At 43.7% G+C, this 20,765-nt stretch overlaps 1 protein-coding gene across 2 annotated transcripts; it reads right to left on the bottom strand.

The window, feature by feature from the left end:
- Positions 1 to 999: 999 nt before the first annotated feature.
- On the bottom strand, positions 1,000 to 19,765 carry rnf38 (ring finger protein 38). Of its 2 annotated transcripts, none has more exons than XM_037471573.2 (13): positions 19,524 to 19,765; positions 17,841 to 18,574; positions 9,569 to 9,630; positions 6,085 to 6,281; positions 5,633 to 6,002; positions 5,378 to 5,542; positions 4,992 to 5,162; positions 4,541 to 4,720; positions 4,314 to 4,417; positions 4,102 to 4,186; positions 3,846 to 3,967; positions 3,638 to 3,737; positions 1,000 to 3,431 (listed from the first exon to the last, which is right to left on the bottom strand). In XM_037471573.2, exons 2-13 carry the CDS (start codon positions 18,484 to 18,486, stop codon positions 3,369 to 3,371), a joined length of 2,265 nt encoding a protein of 754 aa, XP_037327470.2. In that variant the 5' UTR covers positions 18,487 to 18,574; positions 19,524 to 19,765; the 3' UTR covers positions 1,000 to 3,368. The 2 variants fall into 2 exon arrangements, with proteins under 2 accessions (XP_037327470.2, XP_037327471.2); XM_037471574.2 differs by lacking the exon at positions 19,524 to 19,765 and adding an exon at positions 18,701 to 18,949.
- Between the last annotated feature and the right edge of the window lie 1,000 nt (positions 19,766 to 20,765).

Consider the following 20,765-nt stretch of genomic DNA (forward strand, 5'->3'; position numbering starts at 1 on the left):
AGGCATTTAAATGGTAGTTTTCTAAAACAAAAGAGGGTTTTATTTAATAAAAATGTATACAAATATGTAACAATTGATGAAAATAACAATGAAATGTTGGTTACATAAAAGATACCAACTAAACAGAACCCAACTCTTGCTGTTCTAACTTAGCATAATTGAACAAACTAAATAGATCTAACAATGACTTTCAAAATGAAGAGAGGGTTGAGTCTGTTGGAGATTTATTTGTGTTAATTTCCAGTTTTTCAAATTCATCCATCCACCACGAAGGGTTGGGAGGAGAGAAAAGGGCACTGCGTGTATGCAACATTAGGGGAAAAATGGTTTTAACAACAAAAAAAGCTATTTCATGTATAAATAAATAACATTGTGAATAAAAATTATTTTCATAAGAAAAAGTGTTCTCACCATGGAGTTATTTACAATGGTCTATCTGTTAAGAGAATTATTATGTAAATTGTCCACTAGATGGGGACATTTAATCTGCTGTGATTAGATCATCCAACAAGATGTGAGCGGTTCATTTTAAGGACAAGTGTAACAAATGTACCTTTCCCTTTACTGTACCTTGAAATGTCAGCTATCGCTAACAGTTAGTTATCGCTAGCCAAAGCAGAACAGGATATTATACCTCTTTGAGTGCCCTGGGACACCGTTTACCTTCCATTATTGGATAACCAGCTTTACCATAGTTGTATGATATACATATAGCAAAATATACACATGCATTTAACCTGATTTGAAACAGAGCTTAGCCTCTGAATGACATAGGAGAACTATATTGGGCCAATAAGACAGATCATTGTGACTGCTACAGTGTAAGTTGAGTCATGTGAGCTTGAGTAACTCAGTCTTGTAGATATATGGTGTGGAGAACATAACATTACTGCCACCATGTGGACTGACCAACACGTTTTTTTAAAGTCAAGAACTACATTATTAAAAGGCTGAAAGACAAGCAGGGTGTGAGAAAAAGAATAAACCGGGAAACATGTCTTCAAAGAGGATGTTATACATTTATTATTGATCCTGCTTTTGAAATCCAAAAGACTGGGTATGGGATTAAAAAAATCATTGCACTACTTAATAAAGTATTACTAGTAATTACTCTTATACAAAATGTACAAATGTTTGTTAAAAATGTTATCGTCACAACAGGCCTTCAAATGATTTTGGTTACAGATATAATACATAATGAAACTACTATGACACCATTTTATTTATAGAGTTTCAGAGTTTAAAAAAGAAAAACAACTCAACAACTTTCATGGAAAAGATTGACAAAATTAATCGATAAGCACAAATCATACTGGTGGCACAGATTTCTGACAAAACATAAATAGTGGGACTGAGGTAATTGCTATTGAACCAAGCAACAACAAAAAAAACTTTAAAAAAACTAACCCAAGACACAGAACAGATGCATACGGCCACAAATATGGCCTTTTACACCCAAAAAACAGAGATAACAAAATATAGTTCCCCCACCATTACCATGAATATCAAATGAGTTTATATATGGACGACACTGACGGAGACTCCCGTGAAACTATGCTCTCCCTGGTTCTCTAGTGATGCACGGTTGGTTCACATTTGTTTTGGCAAACAGTCCAGTTTGAACCAACGTGTTCGTCTGATGTGGCATCTCTGAATAGAAACAAGTTGTCGCTGCGGGAAAATACAGTTTCTCAGAGGTAAGACTGCAGGGCCCTGGCTGAACTTTCCAAAACAAACGTGAGTGGAGCTTCTCTATAAGACCAATGCTAGGCTGCCATCTTAAAACTTAATACAACTGTGATGAATGGCTATAAAAAAAAAATTAGAATGCCTGCTCTGTGCATGAGGGGAACATCTCAGAGTTACATTATCACATGGTGACTTAGGCCTTAGAGATTAAAGGCTCATTAAGAAACGGATGTGGACTGGGAATAATAGAAAGGGATTTAAATTTTGAGATAGTCAAGGTACTGGAAGTCAATGTGGAGTTCTTAATGCATTCAAATATTTGTTTTCATACACACACATGGAGTTTGGGATAACTGATCAGTGGTTTGTTCACAATTCCAAATGTGTACGTCTTAAATCTATGTATTAAAGTGCTGAAGTGACAAATCCACTGTCTGGTGAAGCAGTAGATTAACCTCGACTTTTAAATTCTCCTCAAACTTGTTTCCTGTCAGTGATGGAGAAATCATTGATGTCCATCAACACTTAACTAAAAGCTGCTTGGCTACCAAGACCAAAATAGACAAATGTTTCCAAAAGGCCTCATTCCAGAGAGAAAGCTAGTAAATTGAGCTTGTATGAATGTCCTTGTGACATTTTATGAGTGTTTGGCATTAACTAACAGCTATGCAAAATCTAACTGAATTCCCATGTGCCTTGGGGAGAGTAAAAGAAAAAGACAGTCCTGATCTATTTACTTTAGGTAAGGACACAACACACACAAAAATGGGTTATACAAGGACACCAACCGTAAGACGAGAAACGTATAGATGGACGGACGTGGAGTGATGGGGTCAAAGTTGTAGAGACTTATTAATGATGTGTGGTTTTGTAACACAGCAACAGAAACATGTTAAGGAAGCATTGTTAACTTCAATGGATGTTTTCCTGGTCATAAGTCTAATCTTTCTGAAACTGAATGGACAGAAACAGCATAAATGGAGCCAATGCACTGTACTACATGGACTGTAAAAAATACCACAGGAAAAGTAACACACACACACACACACACACACACACACACACACACACACACACACACACACACACACACACACACACACACACACACACACACACACAGTTCTGTAGTAGCTTTGACACAGTATCTTTGTCTCGCCTCATACATATTTCTGTCCCATCAAGGAATGTAAGAATGCAAACACAGGAATGGACTGATAAGTGTTCAAATGCCATTATATTGAGACTTATAGAAATGATGATATTAATGCTTAATTATAATCAGAACAATAACTATGAAATTACAAAAGTCTTTGGACTGTCAATTCAACCATACTGAGAAAATACACATAGGTCTACCTGCACATGAAAATGTGTGAATGGGTTTCAGAGGCGATTTATAGAAAAAGGGGCTAACAATGAGAAGAAGGCGGAGAAGTAGGGGTCCAAAACAGAAGGCCGAGGAAGTCCAGCACTAAAGTGAGTAAGAGTCAGTAAAAGGTTGATAATCCCAAATGAGAATTAATGTTCTGTGTCCTGGGGGACAAAAAAGTGAAGGAATAAGGAGCACTCGTCCGAGTTGTGTGGCAGAATGTATGAGAGGAAGCATATGACAAATCAAGAGAAGTTCACTGATTGGTTGTTGCATCCAAAAAGCCGACAGAGATGGAGGGTTTTGGTCACTCTGAATCCCGCTGGACCTCAGAAGCATCGGCACGACAGATAGGACAGGTTCGGTTGGCCTGGAAGGAGACACGAGTTAAAAGTAAAAAAATAGCCCATAAACATCACTAAATAATTACACACGCGCACACACTAATTTATACACATATATATATATATATATATATATATATATATATATGAATAAAGATCTGAAGACCTGATAGCGCCCGGTGCTAGGATAATGGAAAGAGGTTTATCCAAACAGCTTATTGTCTTTACTCACCTTTAGCCACTTGTCTACACACTTGGCGTGAAACTCGTGATTACAGGGCAAGACCCTGAGGAGCTGGCGAGACTCAAAGTCACACATACATACCACGCACCTGTAAGACAAAGCAAGGTTGTTTTCTATCCGAAAAGAAACGTGTACAAAATCATAAAAGAATAATGCCTTTACAACATAGATTTTTTCAAGGTAGAAAGGTACTGACAGTGTTTGTTCAGATTGATGGTTGTTGGAGTTGAACCTGTATGATGGGAGCTGTTCTATATCGGCCTTAGTGAGACCACGGGGCTTGGCCTCCCCTAGACGTTCTGCAAGGTTGAGCAAGGCCTGAAGGCACACAGAAATGCAAAGGTTAGAAGTTCAGACTGGAAAAAGTATTAAAAGCAGTTGTCTCTCTTTAGTCTATAAATGAACAAGAAGGCATTATGATTGGTGGAATGACAGGGCAGCAGTGAGCCTACCTCATAGTTCTCCACCTCGCCGTCATCCACATCCAGCTCTAGATTGATAGTGGGGGCCACATTTGGGGGCACAGGAAGCATTGACCTTGACGTGGTTAAAGGTAAACCAAATTTAGTAGACTGCATCACATTACTCCATATCGGAGAGTTCTCAAATCTGAAAATATACCATTGTGGTTCCACATAAACTTGAGAAAGTTGAAAACACTTACAGGAAGTAAGGCAGGAAGCTGGGGTGGTAGGGCGATGGGGGCACGGCCTGCTGAGAGCGGTAACGCCGGCTTGTGAATCGCCGAGGCATAAAGTGGGGATAGGGCTGTGATAGGCAGGAGAAAAGAGACAAAATTCATTAACCCTGTCAAAAGAAAAAAGGCTTCATCTTACCACAATAATATATGGTAATCCAAACAAATGTTGTCATGGTGACAGATGTACTCACCACTGTAAAGAGCTCATGCGAAAGGGGGTCATGGTGCGAGAGGAACTGGAGTGGTGTGGAGGGTGGCAGGGAGGAGGGAGGCTGGTGGTGATGGTGGTGGTGGTGATGGTGGGCGTAGCCTCCACCGACAGAGAGCTGCTCTCCCAGAATATCAACCTCATTTTCGATCCTCTGTAAAGGCTGTGAAGAAACCCGATATCTATTATTGATCATGGCAAACGCACAACGAGCATTCTGATAACTGTGCAAAAGATGTTTACAAAAAGTAGTGTAGGCTTTTTGGGCTGCTTAATCAGGACAGCAGATTTTTTTAAATAAAATATTAATACTTTAGCCGTCGGTTATTTGACTAGAAAACTAATACAATTGGAGTTATAAAAAGTCCTTGAGGGGTAATCTTTTGCAAACAATGATTCGGACACATAAATACAATAGGAAGTCATTCACGTACCGATCGTGGCTGGGGCGTCTGGAAAGGCAGGAACTGTCCGGGTGTGTGGAGGTGGGGCGGGTGGTGAGAGAGGTGGGGTGGATGGGAGAGCAGGAACTGAGTGTCACTGGATAGAAGCGAGGGAAAGGCATAGGGCACAGGCAAATGCTGCATTGAACAAGCCTGTAGCATCTGGAAAAGAGGTGGATAAGGAGAGAGAAAAGTTAGAACTGTATGTTTTTCACCTTTGGATGATTGATTTTAATATGCCACGTCTTGCCACAAGGTGGCAGCCAAGGACCGAAAAATTACAAACTCCACTTTGCTTTTTCTTCAGCGGATTCATATAGGAGATTGTTCATAAGGAAGTAGGCCTTGCGCTGCACAAACAGACACACACTTCTCACCGGGTGGTAGTGTTGTCCCGTGCTGAAGACCACACTGCAGGCGGGGACTTGTTGTTGTGACGAACACGTAGGAGGAAGGTGCTGGCCACTACACAAAGGTGCTGCCAGACTGTGCGGAGGGACTGGGGTCACTGTGTAGGACACTGGCACACTGCTTTGCTGCAACTGGAGAGAAAAGGGGTTTAATATGCAGCCTGTCATGAGAACGCACCAACACAAACACACGAGTCTCAGTGAAAGTATTTGCAGACTAACCTGTTCATGCAAGTCCATGACCATGGCTCCCTGCTGCTGTTGCGTTGCATGATGCTGTTGCGGGTGATGGTGGTGAAGATGATGAGCAGCCGGGTGCAGTAGTCGCGGCGACAAAGTGGGAGGGTGGAAAGCCCGGGGCTCCTCCAAACCCGCCCCACCGCCTCCAGCTGAAGGGGGCTGACCGTAGACGCTGGGTGTGTGTGTTGGGTACGTCTGGTGTGTGGCGGGATGGGGGTTGTGGCGGTAGTTTTCGTCTTGGTGATCTGATGGCGACAGGCGAGGTAGAGGGCCTTGGGTGGCGGGGTGGTGATGGGGGGGTATGTGACGGACGGGTCTGGAGAGACGGCCGCGCTGGCGCCTCGCTGGCGGGCTAAAGGTAGGAAGAGGGACAGTTTTACATTTCGGATTCTCCGTTAACCAACTCGGTGGCAGATGCGGAGAAATCAACCTACCTGCGCCTGTGCCGGGCAGGGGTGAGGCATCGCTCCTGGTTGTAGTGCGGGTGAGGTTGTCTCCGACTTGGGGGTCCTGACTCCCAGGGACGGATAGGGGGAGATGGGGTGGACGGTGGAGGGGCGGATGAGCTCAGCTGTTCCAACACCGACTGACTGGACAGCCTCTGGCGCTTTGGACTGGGGCTTTCCTCACTCTGCAGGGGCGGGGATACAAAGAAACAAAAAGAAGAGGGAGAGAGGATGAGTGTTGCGCTTAGTGACCCATAGCACTCGTATCAAATCAATTTCACGATGAGCAACAGTCCCCCATTACATACTACTGCACAGACTACTTCCTTTGTGACTCGTGCCATTTCCTGTATGATCCAGAGTGTGTGTGCGGGTGCTTGTATACATTTGTGTGCGTTATGTGTGAGAAAGAGAGCATATACACCACCAGTGCTCTGAGGCCATGGGGGTATAAGGTCACTTCCTCTTGGAAGGGAGGAAATGCAAGTACTCACAAGCCCATGTGCGAGTCATACATACACACCCTCAAATGAAGAGCTCAACAAATAGAAGCCCGGTGAGACGCACAAAGGCCGTGAAGTAGGGGAACATGTCGTCATCGAGATTTAGACTGACTAAGGAGTTATCATGAACTGTGAGTCACTTCACTTACAGTCAGTGACTTTCACACTCGGTGAGGCAAGAACACACACACACACACACACACCCTCATGTATCAGTTCTTAGTCACTCTGCCGAACACAGGCCATAGCTACGCTCTGAGGAACACACACCTCTACTTACTCTATCCCTGCTTCCACCTCACCTCTTCGTGGGAGAGACGCATTAAAGTGTGATAAAAATGACTCAGCGGCTGTGACTTTTAACACACACACACACACACACTTATGCCGAGACACACACAGTTCGGCAACCTTGAGAGCAGTGTGATCGCTAACAGGAAACAGCTGGAGAGCAAGCTGCAGAAACTCGCAGTTAGGGAAAGGCCTGCAGACATGCGCACATTCACACATGGGCGGCTGCCACTGTTTGACGGTGTACGACCCATAAAGAACAAAAACCTTCTGAGGCGCTTCCGAGCAAGATGCTGCAGCGCTATCAAACAAACTAAATGCATTTCAACTACAGGGTTGGAACACACTGAACGGGAGAATATTGTGTGTAAGACAAACAATGACTTGATTTCCTCTCGGCCAGAGAGGACTATGGGATAGAAGGGCTGGCTCGGAATACACTTCTCTCATGCTCTCTGGAAGGAATGGCATACTTTCTTTGACAGACCAGTTCCAAATAGTGTTGGACTGGCCCAGGATGTGCAGAACTACATTTTTTAATTTCCACAAATATGCATGAGGCAGTTTTGTTAATATAATGTAAGATATCGTAACTGCTAGATAATTATCACAAAACGTACGTGGTAATGTTCTTACATTTCAGAAGACCTCTTCATAAACATTTGAATTATTCTCCGTATTTCGTTTGGTCAAGGAAACAAAAAAATGTAAATTACATCATTAATTAATGCTGTACTAGCTTTACTAGACATGGAAGTCACACTCTACGCCATTTCTACACATGCTGGAGGGCACCAGCGATCGACCCCCACTCCCAGCCCCCTCCGCTTCTTCCAGACACCCCGCATTTCTGTACCAGCCCAGCCCCGACACCAACACCCTGGGGACATCTACTGTGCCCATTTTCATATCTAAGCCAGCTTCCTCCATCCCAAGCCTGACATATTCCCTCCTCACACCCACACTCCCCACCCTTCTCCCCAACAGCAACCTCCTCCCATCCCCCCCTTTTCCTTCCATCAGATAAACTAAACCCCTCTTCCACTTGCTCCCTCCCCCTTTTTCCTCGGTCTGTCTGTTCTGTCCCTGCTCTGTCTCGAGAACCCGGCCTGAAATCTGAGGGGACAAGACAAGAAGTTCTTAGACGGGACACACAAATACACACAATAAATACACACTCACAGTCTTAACAAATGCAGACTATTGCCCATTAGTATGAAAGTTTGATGGACCTGTCTACCCACGTTAGAGGGAGGAGAGCGTTGTCAGACAAAGGAGTGTGTGTGTGTGTGTGTGTGTGTGTGTCTCTGGCTCTCACTAGCCATATGCCTTCAAGTGGCCTTACGCTCCAATAGGATGTTTGTTGTGAACTTTTACACACACACACTTCTGGTCCAAACATGTTTTCACTAAAGCCAGCAAAATAGAGAAAAAAAAGGACATGCTGACTCAAAACACACAGACACAAATACTCAAGACACACAGTGACTCCCAGCACAGCCAAGAAACATTGTGAGCTGCTTTACGACTGGTATTACAGCACATTCAGCTTTGCAGACACATTGTGGAGACCACACACACAATTCCTTTCACTGTGTCCACATTCAGCGTGCACTCACCAGGCTGGGCAGATATCCTGAAGCACAAGTACAGACACACCCTATCACATTCTAGTTCACTATGTCCACACACACACACACACACAGCTGTTGTAGCTTCGCTGTCAATGCTGAGAACCAAAATAAAGAGGCCCACGGAGTGAATGCAAATGTTCACCTACAACTGAGCCCAAGTCTCCCTTTTCTAGCTCTCATGCAATAGCAATTGTGCACACTGAGGAAATATGGTCATTTGCTTTTACAGACCATTAATATTGGTAGACATGCTTCGACTAACACTCCCCACACTTATTTTTGTTCCATCAACAATATTTCAAAGCCCATTTTGTTTCCTCTGTCACTGTTCCTCCCTCCGTCCGTCCCCCTCCTTCCTCTTCCCCTTCCCTCACACCAACCAAGTCCCACAGCTGGAGCTGAACTCATTAGCAATGCCCCCTCCTTGTTTTCGGCCTGCCATCCCTCCAAGCTTTTTGCAACACCTTCCGCAGCATCCTGCCTCCCCTCTTCTTTCTTCAACATTTGCTGGCTTCGCTTGTGATGAAAATAATTTACTGATTTACTTTAAATTAGGCTTATCTGAACTGCAGTATTAATATAATGCCATACGTTTCATGTACCTTTTCTTCCATTATGAATTGAAGTTTCTAACTAGGAATAATGTACCTTCAATGGGAATTAAAAACTAAAAAGGTGGGTGACCAATCCATGGAAGTATTGTTCAGTTATCAGCCGGATAAACATTTCCCACAGCTGAAAATGTGTGGAAGAAAGTTAAGTTCAGCTGGAAATAAGGAATTTGCTTAAACAAACTTTCTCCTCCCTTTGGAGGGGTGGGGGCATGATTGCCACAAAATGTATAACGGTTCAAATGAATAGCATATAAAAATAATTCAGCCTTAGTGCAACATAACCCTAAACCTAACCCTGTCAAAAGGTGTGTACACAACAAACATGAAAGCCCATCAGTGCAACATACTGAATATCAGTATTTTTTATAGAACTCAATCAAAATAACCCACCCATCTTCAGTCCAAATGCAACTTCACACACACGACTTACCTTATCACTGTCCTCTCCGTACACATGATCCGGGTGGCAGTGGTAGGCTCCGCCAGAAGCTCCTACACAGAGAAGGTAAGAGGAAAAGAACATCACACTGTGAGAAAAGATATTTCTGATATCTGCCAGGTGTTTATTTTGTACACTGAACATTCATATAAAAAGTTTTACCTGCTCAGTAACTGATCCAATTATAATAAACATAGATGTAGATTTTTTTGCAGGCAACAAATACATCAAGGTATCAAAGAATGTTAAATAAATCAATTCTTCTGGATTCTTATTACATTCATAAAAGCCTTGTACAGCCTGTTAAATAGGGTATATTCCCAAAATAATGATTACAAAAAACAAATGATTAGTCAACATTAATGATTGTTTTGTTTTTTAATGAGATTGTTGAACATCGTTTGATGGTTCAAATGCAAAGTATTTGACTAGCAGGACTACATTTGATCGGCATGAGCGCCGTCGGTATTGATGTGTGTATTACTTTACAATAGGATATCCACAACATGTTGACAATACCTTTTTATTGAAACTGATAGCACTGTTCTACCGCGACTCCTTTTCATCTACACAGCAAATTTAATCCTTTTGTTGTTATTGTTAACTTGGATTTAATACCCAGCGGCAAAGGAACAATGACAACATGTTTGTGAGAAGGGTACTGACCATGTGTACAGTAGAGAAGTGACCAAACGCATATGGCATACTCTTTAGATCAGACGCAGTAGATGTAGGGGTGCGCAGACACACACACACACACACACGCTAAAGCCAGTAATCCTGGATTAGAGGAGCCGATGATACCGCCGCTTGCATCATGGCTAAGACTTTTACTCCTTTGTTTTGCCACGACCCTTTCATCTTTTTATTGTCCTTTCAAGGTTTTGTTTTTCCCATTGTCGTGGGCATGTGTTTAGCTGGGGACGTCCTCCCCACAGATGGTGCCAGTGGTATACCAAGGGTAAGCACTCCCAAGGGCACGGCAGACTACCTTTACCATACATACGGGAGCTAAACTAGAAGGGAGAAGATGCTAAATATGCTTTTGAATGAAGCATTTTAACCTCTCGGCTAATGTTTGAAGAATAGCTGGGATTGACAACAATGACGGGGGGGTGAGGTAAAAAGAGTGAGTTTTTATTTTACAACCAAATTCCTCCATTTCATTTAAAAAAATATATATACATTTCCTCTCCGATCCGTAGAAAACGAATGGATTGAAAATGCGGATACAAGTAAAGCTTACATTAGTGTAGTGAAAACCAACTAAAGGGATATTTTCACCAGGTTGATTTGGGGCGGTGAATCATTCGTGGGACCTGCCGGCGTCACACGTTTCTGGAAGACACTCATTCACAAAAGGCTGAAATCCAGCTCCCTGAATAATGTCTCGCTCGCAAATAGTCAGACCGGTAAGTTGAGTCAGACACGAGTCATTCAGTCAGAGGTATTGTGTAGAGCACAAGTCAGGGGCCACAGAACGGGTTTGAAATGCTTCGATAACATCCTGTCCACTGTTGCAATTAGCAGATTGCACACGCAGTTTAGTTTACACACTCTGGGGCCTCAAGCAAACCTGACAGTACCACCAGCAATATGAACTTCAATCATTTCTTCTTCAGCAGCTAGGAGAATTTTATAAAATGCCAATAAAGGTCCATTTCATGAATATTATATGCTTGAAAATACGTTAATACTTTAAACGCCATGGTAGACACTGGAGACCAATGTACACCTGACAGACACGCTGCAGGTCAATGGTATAAATCAGAGACGGGTGGGTGAAAGTTCAATAGAGACACTAATAACCATGGATTTGAATCTACAGGATTTAACAAGACCTGTACTTAATAAAAAGCTAATCCAGGTCATGTGTGACCTACTTTGACTTGACTTTTTAAAGCATCAGAAGCCTCACAACGAGCTTTACAGTATCAGTTCTTGGAGTGCTAATGTTTATTGTTAAAAAAGACCTATGGCCCATTCCAAGAGATCTTAAAATCTCGCTGAATAAATTGGGTTTGCAATTTGACGTGGTAGCACACTGGAGAATGAAAACAAAAATAGGTGTACATGACCACAAGAGATTGCCCAACAAATTGGAAAATTGGAATGAGACGATGTCCATTATAGAGACTGGTTTCATTGTGAGGACATTTTGATGTTGTATTAACCACACAATGTTTGGGCTAAAACCATTTAAAACCAAAGAAGAGCGCTAGTGCAAGTCACATAAAAACATTGAACCTTCATCTTTTACAACAGTTTGGTTGGAAATGGTAGCATTTCAATAATCAATTAGGTTAAGTGACAGGGTGAAGAATTAACTACGTTTGAGAGGGACAAAAAAATATTTTTTCACAACCAACAACACGCTCCCAAAGTCTGCAGAAAACTACCAGCGACTTCTGGTGTTTTGGAAAGTTAAGAAAATGGTGGAGGTAAAAAAAGGATGCTTGGTACGATACGGTTGGTGAACGACACGGCCTGCACGGCGCCGATGGTCGGTGTGAGGAAGAGGAACGTCAATGTGCACAATAGGAAGGCAACAAAGTGGCGCTACAGAGGAAGGCGGCGATGGAAACGTACGGGAAAGGGTAGGACCGCTAGGGAGGATACGGAGATCCGCCAGAAGATAAAGAATGGAGGGAAAACACATAGGAGGGGGGGGGGGGGGGGAAGAGGACGACTGGAGGCGGAGACAGCCGTCAGAGAGAGAAGGGGAGCAGGGTGGGGGTTGTGGCTTCCCCTCTTGACTGCTATTGATTTTCTGTAAGCCTCAGAGTGCATCAGCTATATCTATCTATTTCCTCCACCTCTCCATCCCTTCCTCGTCCCGCCCCCCCCCCCCTCCCTTCTGCACTCAGAGCAGACACCCTCCTCACACATCCTTCAACATCAACTCTCCATCACCATCGCTCCTGCCACCGATCTATTTCCCTATCTGCCGGCCCGTCTCTCTCTACCGTATATTCCCCACTTCTTTATCTCACAGAATCCACATTTCCTTGCTTTCCACCATCGCACCATCTCAGCCCATGATCTTTATCCCCCGCTCCGTCGTGGACTCTATTAAACTTCCCTTCATGTTGAAACAAAAACCAAAATAGGAGAAAGAGGGGGAAAATAAAGAGTGGTTGGATAGATAAGTGACAAGCTCACAACAAAATAGGGAAAATGGACTGTAACAAGTGCCACAGAACTACACACGACACAGACAATTTTAGCCTGTAATAAGTGTAACACGTGCTTACATACAAACCCAACACACATCTCGCATCACCCCGCCTTCCGAACACATGTCACAGCACACTTCACACCCTGGTGCGAAGCAGAGGTGAGGAGACAACCTGGCATACAGGCTCAAAATAGGCTGGCATGTAACCTCCGCCCAGCCATTACCTGCATAACCCTGCTTCACAGAGGCAAGCTTGAGTGTGTGTGTGTATATCTCGCTCTCACGTCATTGTCCTCCATCTATTTTTCCTTGTTATCTTTGTCATTTGGTTTGGTTACTGCAGCAGTACGTGAGGTTGCTCCTCCATCCTGTACAGGTCTTTAAACCACTTATACATCCCACGGAACGTGTGCAGGTGTTCACATTCGGCATGCTTAATGGTGAAGTTATGATGTGCTGCGGCAGTACTGTAGAACAATAAAAGACAGACACAAAAGCTCTTTACAGCGCTCAAAATTAAAATACAATAAGAAAACAAATACTGTTATATGTCAGTCTTCGACCAACCAATCACTACTGCAGCAAGCACAAACAAAAGGATTGAGTTCGCTACAACTCAATTTCTATCCATATCAATATTATATCATTTTACCCTAGGCTTGTTTTGATCTCGGGGTTAACATGCACAAAACACACTGACTCCTTCTCACCTCTCTCTCTACCCTTCTTATTCGCCAATGAAAGACACAAGCCAGCTGAGAGGGAACGTCAGGAGAGAACGTAATGGACATGGAGGCTGACACATGATGATTCTTGATTATTGTCCCAGTCCTTCCATCAGAAATGTAAACATAACACCCACAAACTGAGGCGTCAACTCCTTAAAACTACATTCTGAGGAGATGCACGGCAACGACGCGTAAGAAATGTAACGGATCTGTGTCAAACCAACACACATCTTATATCCCCGAGACCAATGTCAGGCAATCTTACCAGAACAAAAATTTCAGAACACACACACACACACACACAGGCTTTTGTACAACAGGTACAGCAGAGCGTTTTGGTATAATAGCTGAATTTAAAAACAACAAAATACCGATATCGTCAGCCGGTTCTAGAAACCTCCATCAACATCTCCAGACTTGCAGTGCGGTATTCATCGCCGTGCATGTGCATTGCCCGCTCACTTTCCATAACCATTCAACACGGAAGCGGAACGACGACAAAACAATGAAATGTGGATCCAAGGAAGGCCACTGGCGGGTTCATTTGAAATGACCAACAAAAATGCTAAAGATATGAACAAATTCTTGAGAATCAGCTATTGCAACAGAGGCAACCAAAGTTCAAAATCCAAGCATGAGCGAGTAAAGCTTTGTTGGCGTAGCCCAGGCCTCTGACACGGAGCAGAGACATCTAACTCTGTGCTCCGCATTATGCCCAGAGACGCCCGGGGGCGTATAAACCAAAAAAAGACAATGAGTGTAACCCAAAAAGAAACTAAGCTTGAATATCGTAGAAATAATTTGATTTGGCAAGATCATTTACGCAAGATTTTCCAGACCACCTGTGCTCCACCGACCAACTTACAGAAATTCAGAGCTGCACAACCAAGTGCAAGTTGCTGCCGTGATTAGGGTGGTTTTATTTAGCACGGGCAACTTAACTACAGCAAGAATGAAATAAGCTTAAGAAAGGCTCCAATTATTAGGATCTGTAGCGGCTGCCTGGTGAAAACGATTCAGTCCTCAGGCTGAATATGCACTTGCTGTTCAAGCAGTCCTGCTACAGATAACTGCGGCATAGGATTCGACATTATAGGAAGGCAATGTGAAGTCCAGTTAGAAAGAGGCTGTGAGAGAGCAACAAAAGTCTAGCTGCCAAAAGACAGGCTCAAGAGATCCAGCGGACATTGGAACCGAAGCCTCGCACCGATCTGCTGGACATTCCCTTAATCCACAGGGAGGGGAGACCGAGTGCAAACAAATCTCTCCCTCACTCAAAATGAATCTGTGCATGCATTTCTCACACCTACTTCTACCTACACTCAGAAAGTTTAAAACACGCATGCCCCCCCCTCGGCCGTGCTGCCATCTGCTCCCAGTCACTCTCTGCTCCAGTTCAGTTTTTAGACCGACTGGTCCCCCCTCCCCATGCAATCTCCCTACATTGACCATCGCGCACCGATCCCTTTTCGACGCACATATTTTTTGTCAAAACAAATCAGAGTCCTACGCCTGGGTTTAGAGCTAATTTGAGGTCACTGTCTTCTAGCCCCAGGATCTAGAAGACGGGGGCTGCTTTGTTATTTATTTGGAGTGACAAGAGTAGCAGGGAGCCCCTGCTACTTGGTCGATTCAAGTGAAAGAGTTTCTCTTCAAACTGGAGGGGGTTGCTTGGGAGACAAGACAAAGGAAAGTAAAAAAAAAAACAGTGCATGTTTCTACCTCTGTTGCTGGCAGAAGGATGGAGAGGATAGGAGTGGAGGGGTAAAAGGTAGAGTGTATGCCCCTCTGGGCAATCCATTAAAACGATCCCTCCATTAGACAAATGGGAGGGAGGAGACCACAGAAAATGGACAGAGGGGGGACAGGGGGGCGGGAGGGAGCACATAAAGGGGTTGAATGATCCAAAGGGTTGAAGAGGGGACAGGCTGTGACAGAGGTGGATACGAATAAGGACAGGATAGCAGCTGCTATAGAGTCAGATATATCCACATGGACCAATTTGGCAGCAGTTGTAAGCATTTGTTTGGGAACTTAGGCCTAAGTGCTTCTACATTTTCTGTGCTCGAGACTACATTCAAGTCTTTTTTCTCTCATTAGACATGGTAACTTCCTAAAAAAGGTAGGCAAAGCCACAAATAGGAAAAGAGATAAAATGTCCAAAAGACATTAGTCCAAAACTTGAGCATTATTCGAGCACTACAAAGTATATAAAAGAATGAGGCACAAAAAGGCCGGGAGTTATAGAATGGACTACAGAGAGAAGAGGAGGGATTGAAGAGTACAAGATATCATTAGCTTTCATGCCAAACGCAGGTGACTAGCACAGGAAGAATGGATGAAGTATCCCTCCATCTCTCACTCACTAAGCAGGACCCATTCTGGAAATAGAGCGCTGTCTAAAGAAATGTGTAGTTTGGGAAAGTTCCAGCTGGCCAGCTTGTGCGAAAGAATATTCACATATAAAAGTAGCCCAAGGCTTCTTCTGGCCAAGTTAACAATGCAATACAATGTTTGAATAGTATAAATACACACAAACCTATATTTTCTCTCCATTTTACTTAACTTGTTTTCTATGCATTTCACGTGTAATTTATATTAATCCAGGCAATGAATGAGTTATAAAATCTCTATTCAGCACCTACCCCTCTAGCTCAAAATCCATTTGGATGGAAATACAGAAATAATATACAATATATCTGTAGAACTATCTACATAGAGCTTGAGGATTTTTCCCCAAAAAACAGCACGCCTCTGCAGAGCTGTAAATGTGGAAATTGTATTTGTGAAATATTGTTTTGTAGATTAAATTCAGACTGTGGAAGTTTTGGATGAGCAGCTATAAAACAGTTCTCTTAAAAGGATTTTTTTTTTATTTGAGTGGTAAATCATTAAAAAGCAATGCCTCATACCACAGGTGACCCAAAATTAAAAAGTTTAGAAAAAGTCTAAATTTTGCTAAATGTAGCCAGAATACTGTGAGTGTATCCCTTAATGTTTGATGGATATATAACCTTCTGTGTCTAAATGTAGATTGTGTTAAATATAGATAGTTTGTGTTAAATATTGTTAGTTTGTGCCAGAATTCTTGTCCCTATGACACCTGACAAAGTCAATGAAGGGAATCACAAGAAACTATTTGTCTTATGATGTACATTACAAATGCAAAACAAATCTTTCAGCTTTCCATTGTTTAACTATGTAAAATTAACATTACCCGGTGCACCAAAGAAATTACCACTTTGTTGTGCTGAAATAAAAGCTTTCCTAAAGCCTCACTGATTGTGAAACTCTAGCTGTGTAATTTCTATGTTGTTTGGTCAACTGCATTGACGACGCTGAAAGTGGTTTCGCATGCGTTACCCATCTACCACCAGTCCAGTCACACCGTGTACATTTTACATTGCAAAGGAGGACAAATCTCAACGCATGCTTTCCCCAGACAGTGACTGGTAGACAACCCCGAAACTGAATATGTCCGACCTACCAGCTCTACGGCAACCGTTTGTGTAAGGTTCAGGCGCATGTTTCCCAATGAATTTCAAATACTTCCTCTTACCATGGATGCAAATTCTAAAGACCTTACATGCTCTGAAAAGTCAATTTACATTTAACAAAAAAAGGACAGTCGATCCGTCAGAGAAAATTATATTACATCAAGGCCTGGAAGTTGGTATTTTCAAGTTCTATTACTTTGAAAACCATTTATTTATAGGAACCATGGCCAGTCTGTTTTATACAACATCACATCATATTTTGCCATTTTACCTTTTCTCTTACTCCAAAGCAGCGACAATGAAGATATTATGATTTTAGTGTGTGGATGTGAAAACAACCCTGCACCTTCAACAGCTATAAAAGTGTGTACATAGAACATGTAGTGTAATCTGACCACAGAAATATATGGAGGTGTCCCTGTTTTTGTTATTAAATTGTCACACGTACAGGCCACATCGCCAACGCCTTGGTTATCGAGCCAGCATTTAGACTATAAGTAGAGTTTTGACAAAGACAGCAGTTGACTTAAAAGACATGTCACATTGTCTTAAGAATAATTTTCTGGGATACCACCTATTCACAGCAGTTCAATAAGTTTGTGGCCAACACATTGATGAGACACACACACACACACACACACACACACTTCTGTCATGCCAACTCCGGGACAGCCCGCTGCTCTCAACTCGCCTCTGAAAACATCCCCCACGTTAATTGACACCTCGACATCCATCTCTACCACTCAGTGTTGCGTAAAGGCAAAAGTCGAGTGAACCCTCTGATTCACTCGCCTCTATGGGCGAAAGTGACACTCCCACCTCCACAGAAGTCAGTTACAGCGACCAGCGGGGACGTTTACCTGCCGCCGGGACGCGGTGTGCTCCGGGAACCGAAGACATCCTCTGACTGCCGGGGGCGGCGTTGCTTCCTGGGTCCCGCGGTTGGTTCTCCGGGAGGATGCCATGAGCTCCAAGTGGTGCGCAACCGGCCCCGTGTTGCTGTGGTTGGAGCTGCTGTTGTTGTTGTTGTTGTTGTTGTTGTTGTTGTTGGTGGTGGTGGTGGTGGTGGTGGTGGTGGTGCTGCTGCTGCTGCTGTAGATGAAGGTTAGATCCCATGACTCCGCCACTGGTAATTCCAATGCCGTTCCCGCCCCCGTACTGCTGGTAATATCCAGACCGAGAACGCAATCGAGTCCTTGGGGGCTCCATGGCCATGTGGTGGTGGTGGGGGTGGAAGAGAAAGGAGGAGGAAGCGGCTGGTGATTGCGGCGGAGAGCCGTTGGTGGATCCGGGCTGCGCAAAGCCCCTAGCGCCGCTCTGGCTGTAACTATAGCCCAGTCCCCTGCCCCCCTCCGCGCCCCCGTACTCTGCTCGCTCCGCCGACTCCGCCGCCCCCGCCTCGTCGAATAAATCAGCCCCTTTGGGGACAGGCTCCGGGGTGGAGGGCAGCCGGGGGCAAAGTCTGGGCTCCCGAGTCGTTGGCTGTCCAGTGGCTGCGATTGGCATTTCCTTTCGGGGGATTTCCTCTTTTTCGTTTGTGTTTAGTTTGTCCTGCTCGTTCCTCTCGTTTCCTCACAGGCGGAGCTCTGAGCCGCTGTTTGTAAATACAGAAAGTTGGTTAAACCGTGCCCTTTGTCGCGGTTCAGGGAAAACACGCAATAGTTAAAAAGCAGTGGTTTTATCCAACATTCACGTGTTCCAACTTGTGGGGGTACGTTACCTGCTCCCATTAAGTTGGTCCAAGTAGCGTCACTGAACCCAGCGTGGTTCTCCAAGACCGGTTCAACCACTAACGTAGTACGGTAGAGATAACATCGGACTCGCGTTTGAACTCAAATCACTAGCGATTTACCAATGTAAGTGTTCCCAATAATGGTGGGAATTACTAGAACAGTCGTGTTTAATCCAACGGTTCACCGGTAACGCTTTAGTTAAAGTTCACAACAGCCAAACCGCGAGTGCTGCGCGCTAGCACACCGTTAGGCTAACATGCTAACGTTAGTGCGCACAGCCCGCTGTGACCAACGCTCATTCGAGACCGTACAACAACCACACGAGCTCACCCGGCTGCGTTAAACCCCAGAAATAAGTTCAACACAACTTTGTTCGGTTTAAGAACCATTTAAACTATTTTCGCCGGTATGCGTAATGTTTCACTAACGTTAGCTTGGCAACCAACCCCCCCTCCTTCTCCTTCTTCTCCTCCGACCAACACATAGAAAAACCCCGTCGATTGCCACCCACGCCTCGAATCCCTTTAAATTGCTTGGTTAATAGTAACCAAATAAAAAGGCTTCTACAAACTTATTCGTGATATATTTCATGGCGTTATGTTGACCCGGTAATGTTTTCCCACCTGGGAAAAGGGCGAAAACAAACAAGAGTACAGAAAAAGATTTTTTTTTAAAGTGGTCAACCTAATTACGGAGAAAGAACCACGGCTAAAATTAACACGATCCTGAGGAATGACCCCGCCTCGGAGTCTACCATTAAAAACCGGCCTAATTTACCATACGGAGTGGGGTTTTTTGACAAAATCTTACCTGCGATGTGCTCTCCGCGACTGTACTCCTGACTCGAATGCGTCGATAATATGGTGAGCCCAGCGTGTGAGAGAGACTGTGTGTGTGTGTATGTGCGCCCAGTGTTCGCTCGGTGTCAGCGTGAAATGTGACAGACCGTCAAAGCTCAAGTCGGATTTCGGCAGGCATGGCCAGTCGATAGCAGAACAAAGAAAGTGTTTGGAGTGGATTTCAGCATACGCCTATCCCACGCATTCACCGAGATGAGAAGAACACGAAATCACATTCGAAAATGTTTTTTAGGGGTGGTTTGTGTCCACTTTATAAGGAAACAGCTAGTTAATACAGTACTATGAATTTGTCGAGGATCGGTAGTCGATTAAAAACACTGGTAATCCAGGAGCTGCGGATAGCAGAGAGGCAGGCTAAAAGGGGCTTTAAATTATTTATTTACAAATACCAAGTCTACCCATTGCAGCTGTTTCTTCTGGAGCTGAAAGTTTGCTTCAAAAAAAAATATGTGCTGTGTTTGCAGAAGTTGTATATTATTTATATATATAATGTGTCTGTGTGTATATATATATAATGTGTATAAGTGTGTGTGTGTGTGTGTTTGTGTGTTAGACAGAAAAAATAGGTGGAACAAATAGATTGAAAGAAGATAAATAGAAAATAGGTTCATCCACGTCTGAAATAAATAGGCCTAATTAAATGATTCACCATCCAGGCTAAATCGGTGAGTCTGCTTGTGTGTGATGAGGCTAGAGCAAATACTTTTTTTGTTCACTTCTGTTGTGACAAAATCAGGATATGGTCAGCATATTAGATATGTCTGCTGATGTGTTACACATCATCTGTGTGCAAGTGTGTGTGCGTGAGGGGGTATGATAAATGACATGTGAAGGGAAGCATACATGTGATTTCAGTCCGTCTGTCCTCTCTCACACAGAGACTCATCCCGAAACCCACCCCTGTCCATCTCACCTCACATTACATATTCCCCTGGTCTTGGTCTTTCATTTCGTACACGCTCAAACCCAACCCGTCAACACTAGTCCTAATACACACATACACCCAACATACACACACACATTCTCTCCTCATTACACTCCCTTTCCCTACTTTGATGATATGCAAATATCCCTCCCACCTCACCCTCCTTCCTTCACTCCTCCTCTCACCCCCCCTTCTCTGCCTACACACACACACACATCACACACAATCACACACAGGCTAATGCGCTGTGGCAAGTCCACAGACAGG

The sequence above is a fragment of the Pungitius pungitius genome, chromosome 9 (genome assembly GCF_949316345.1).
Source record: "Pungitius pungitius chromosome 9, fPunPun2.1, whole genome shotgun sequence".
Classification (NCBI taxonomy): Eukaryota; Metazoa; Chordata; class Actinopteri; order Perciformes; family Gasterosteidae; genus Pungitius; species Pungitius pungitius.

Excerpts from the sequence above, each read along its gene's own strand:
- rnf38 (XM_037471573.2), bottom strand. The coding sequence starts at position 18,486 with ATGCCAATCGCAGCCACTGGACAGCCAACGACTCGGGAGCCCAGACTT. Across the intron at positions 3,968-4,101 it reads GCGAGGTGGAGAACTATGAG|GCCTTGCTCAACCTTGCAGA; the intron begins GTAGGCTCACTG and ends GTGTGCCTTCAG. Across the intron at positions 3,432-3,637 it reads GTGTAGACAAGTGGCTAAAG|GCCAACCGAACCTGTCCTAT; the intron begins GTGAGTAAAGAC and ends GTCTCCTTCCAG.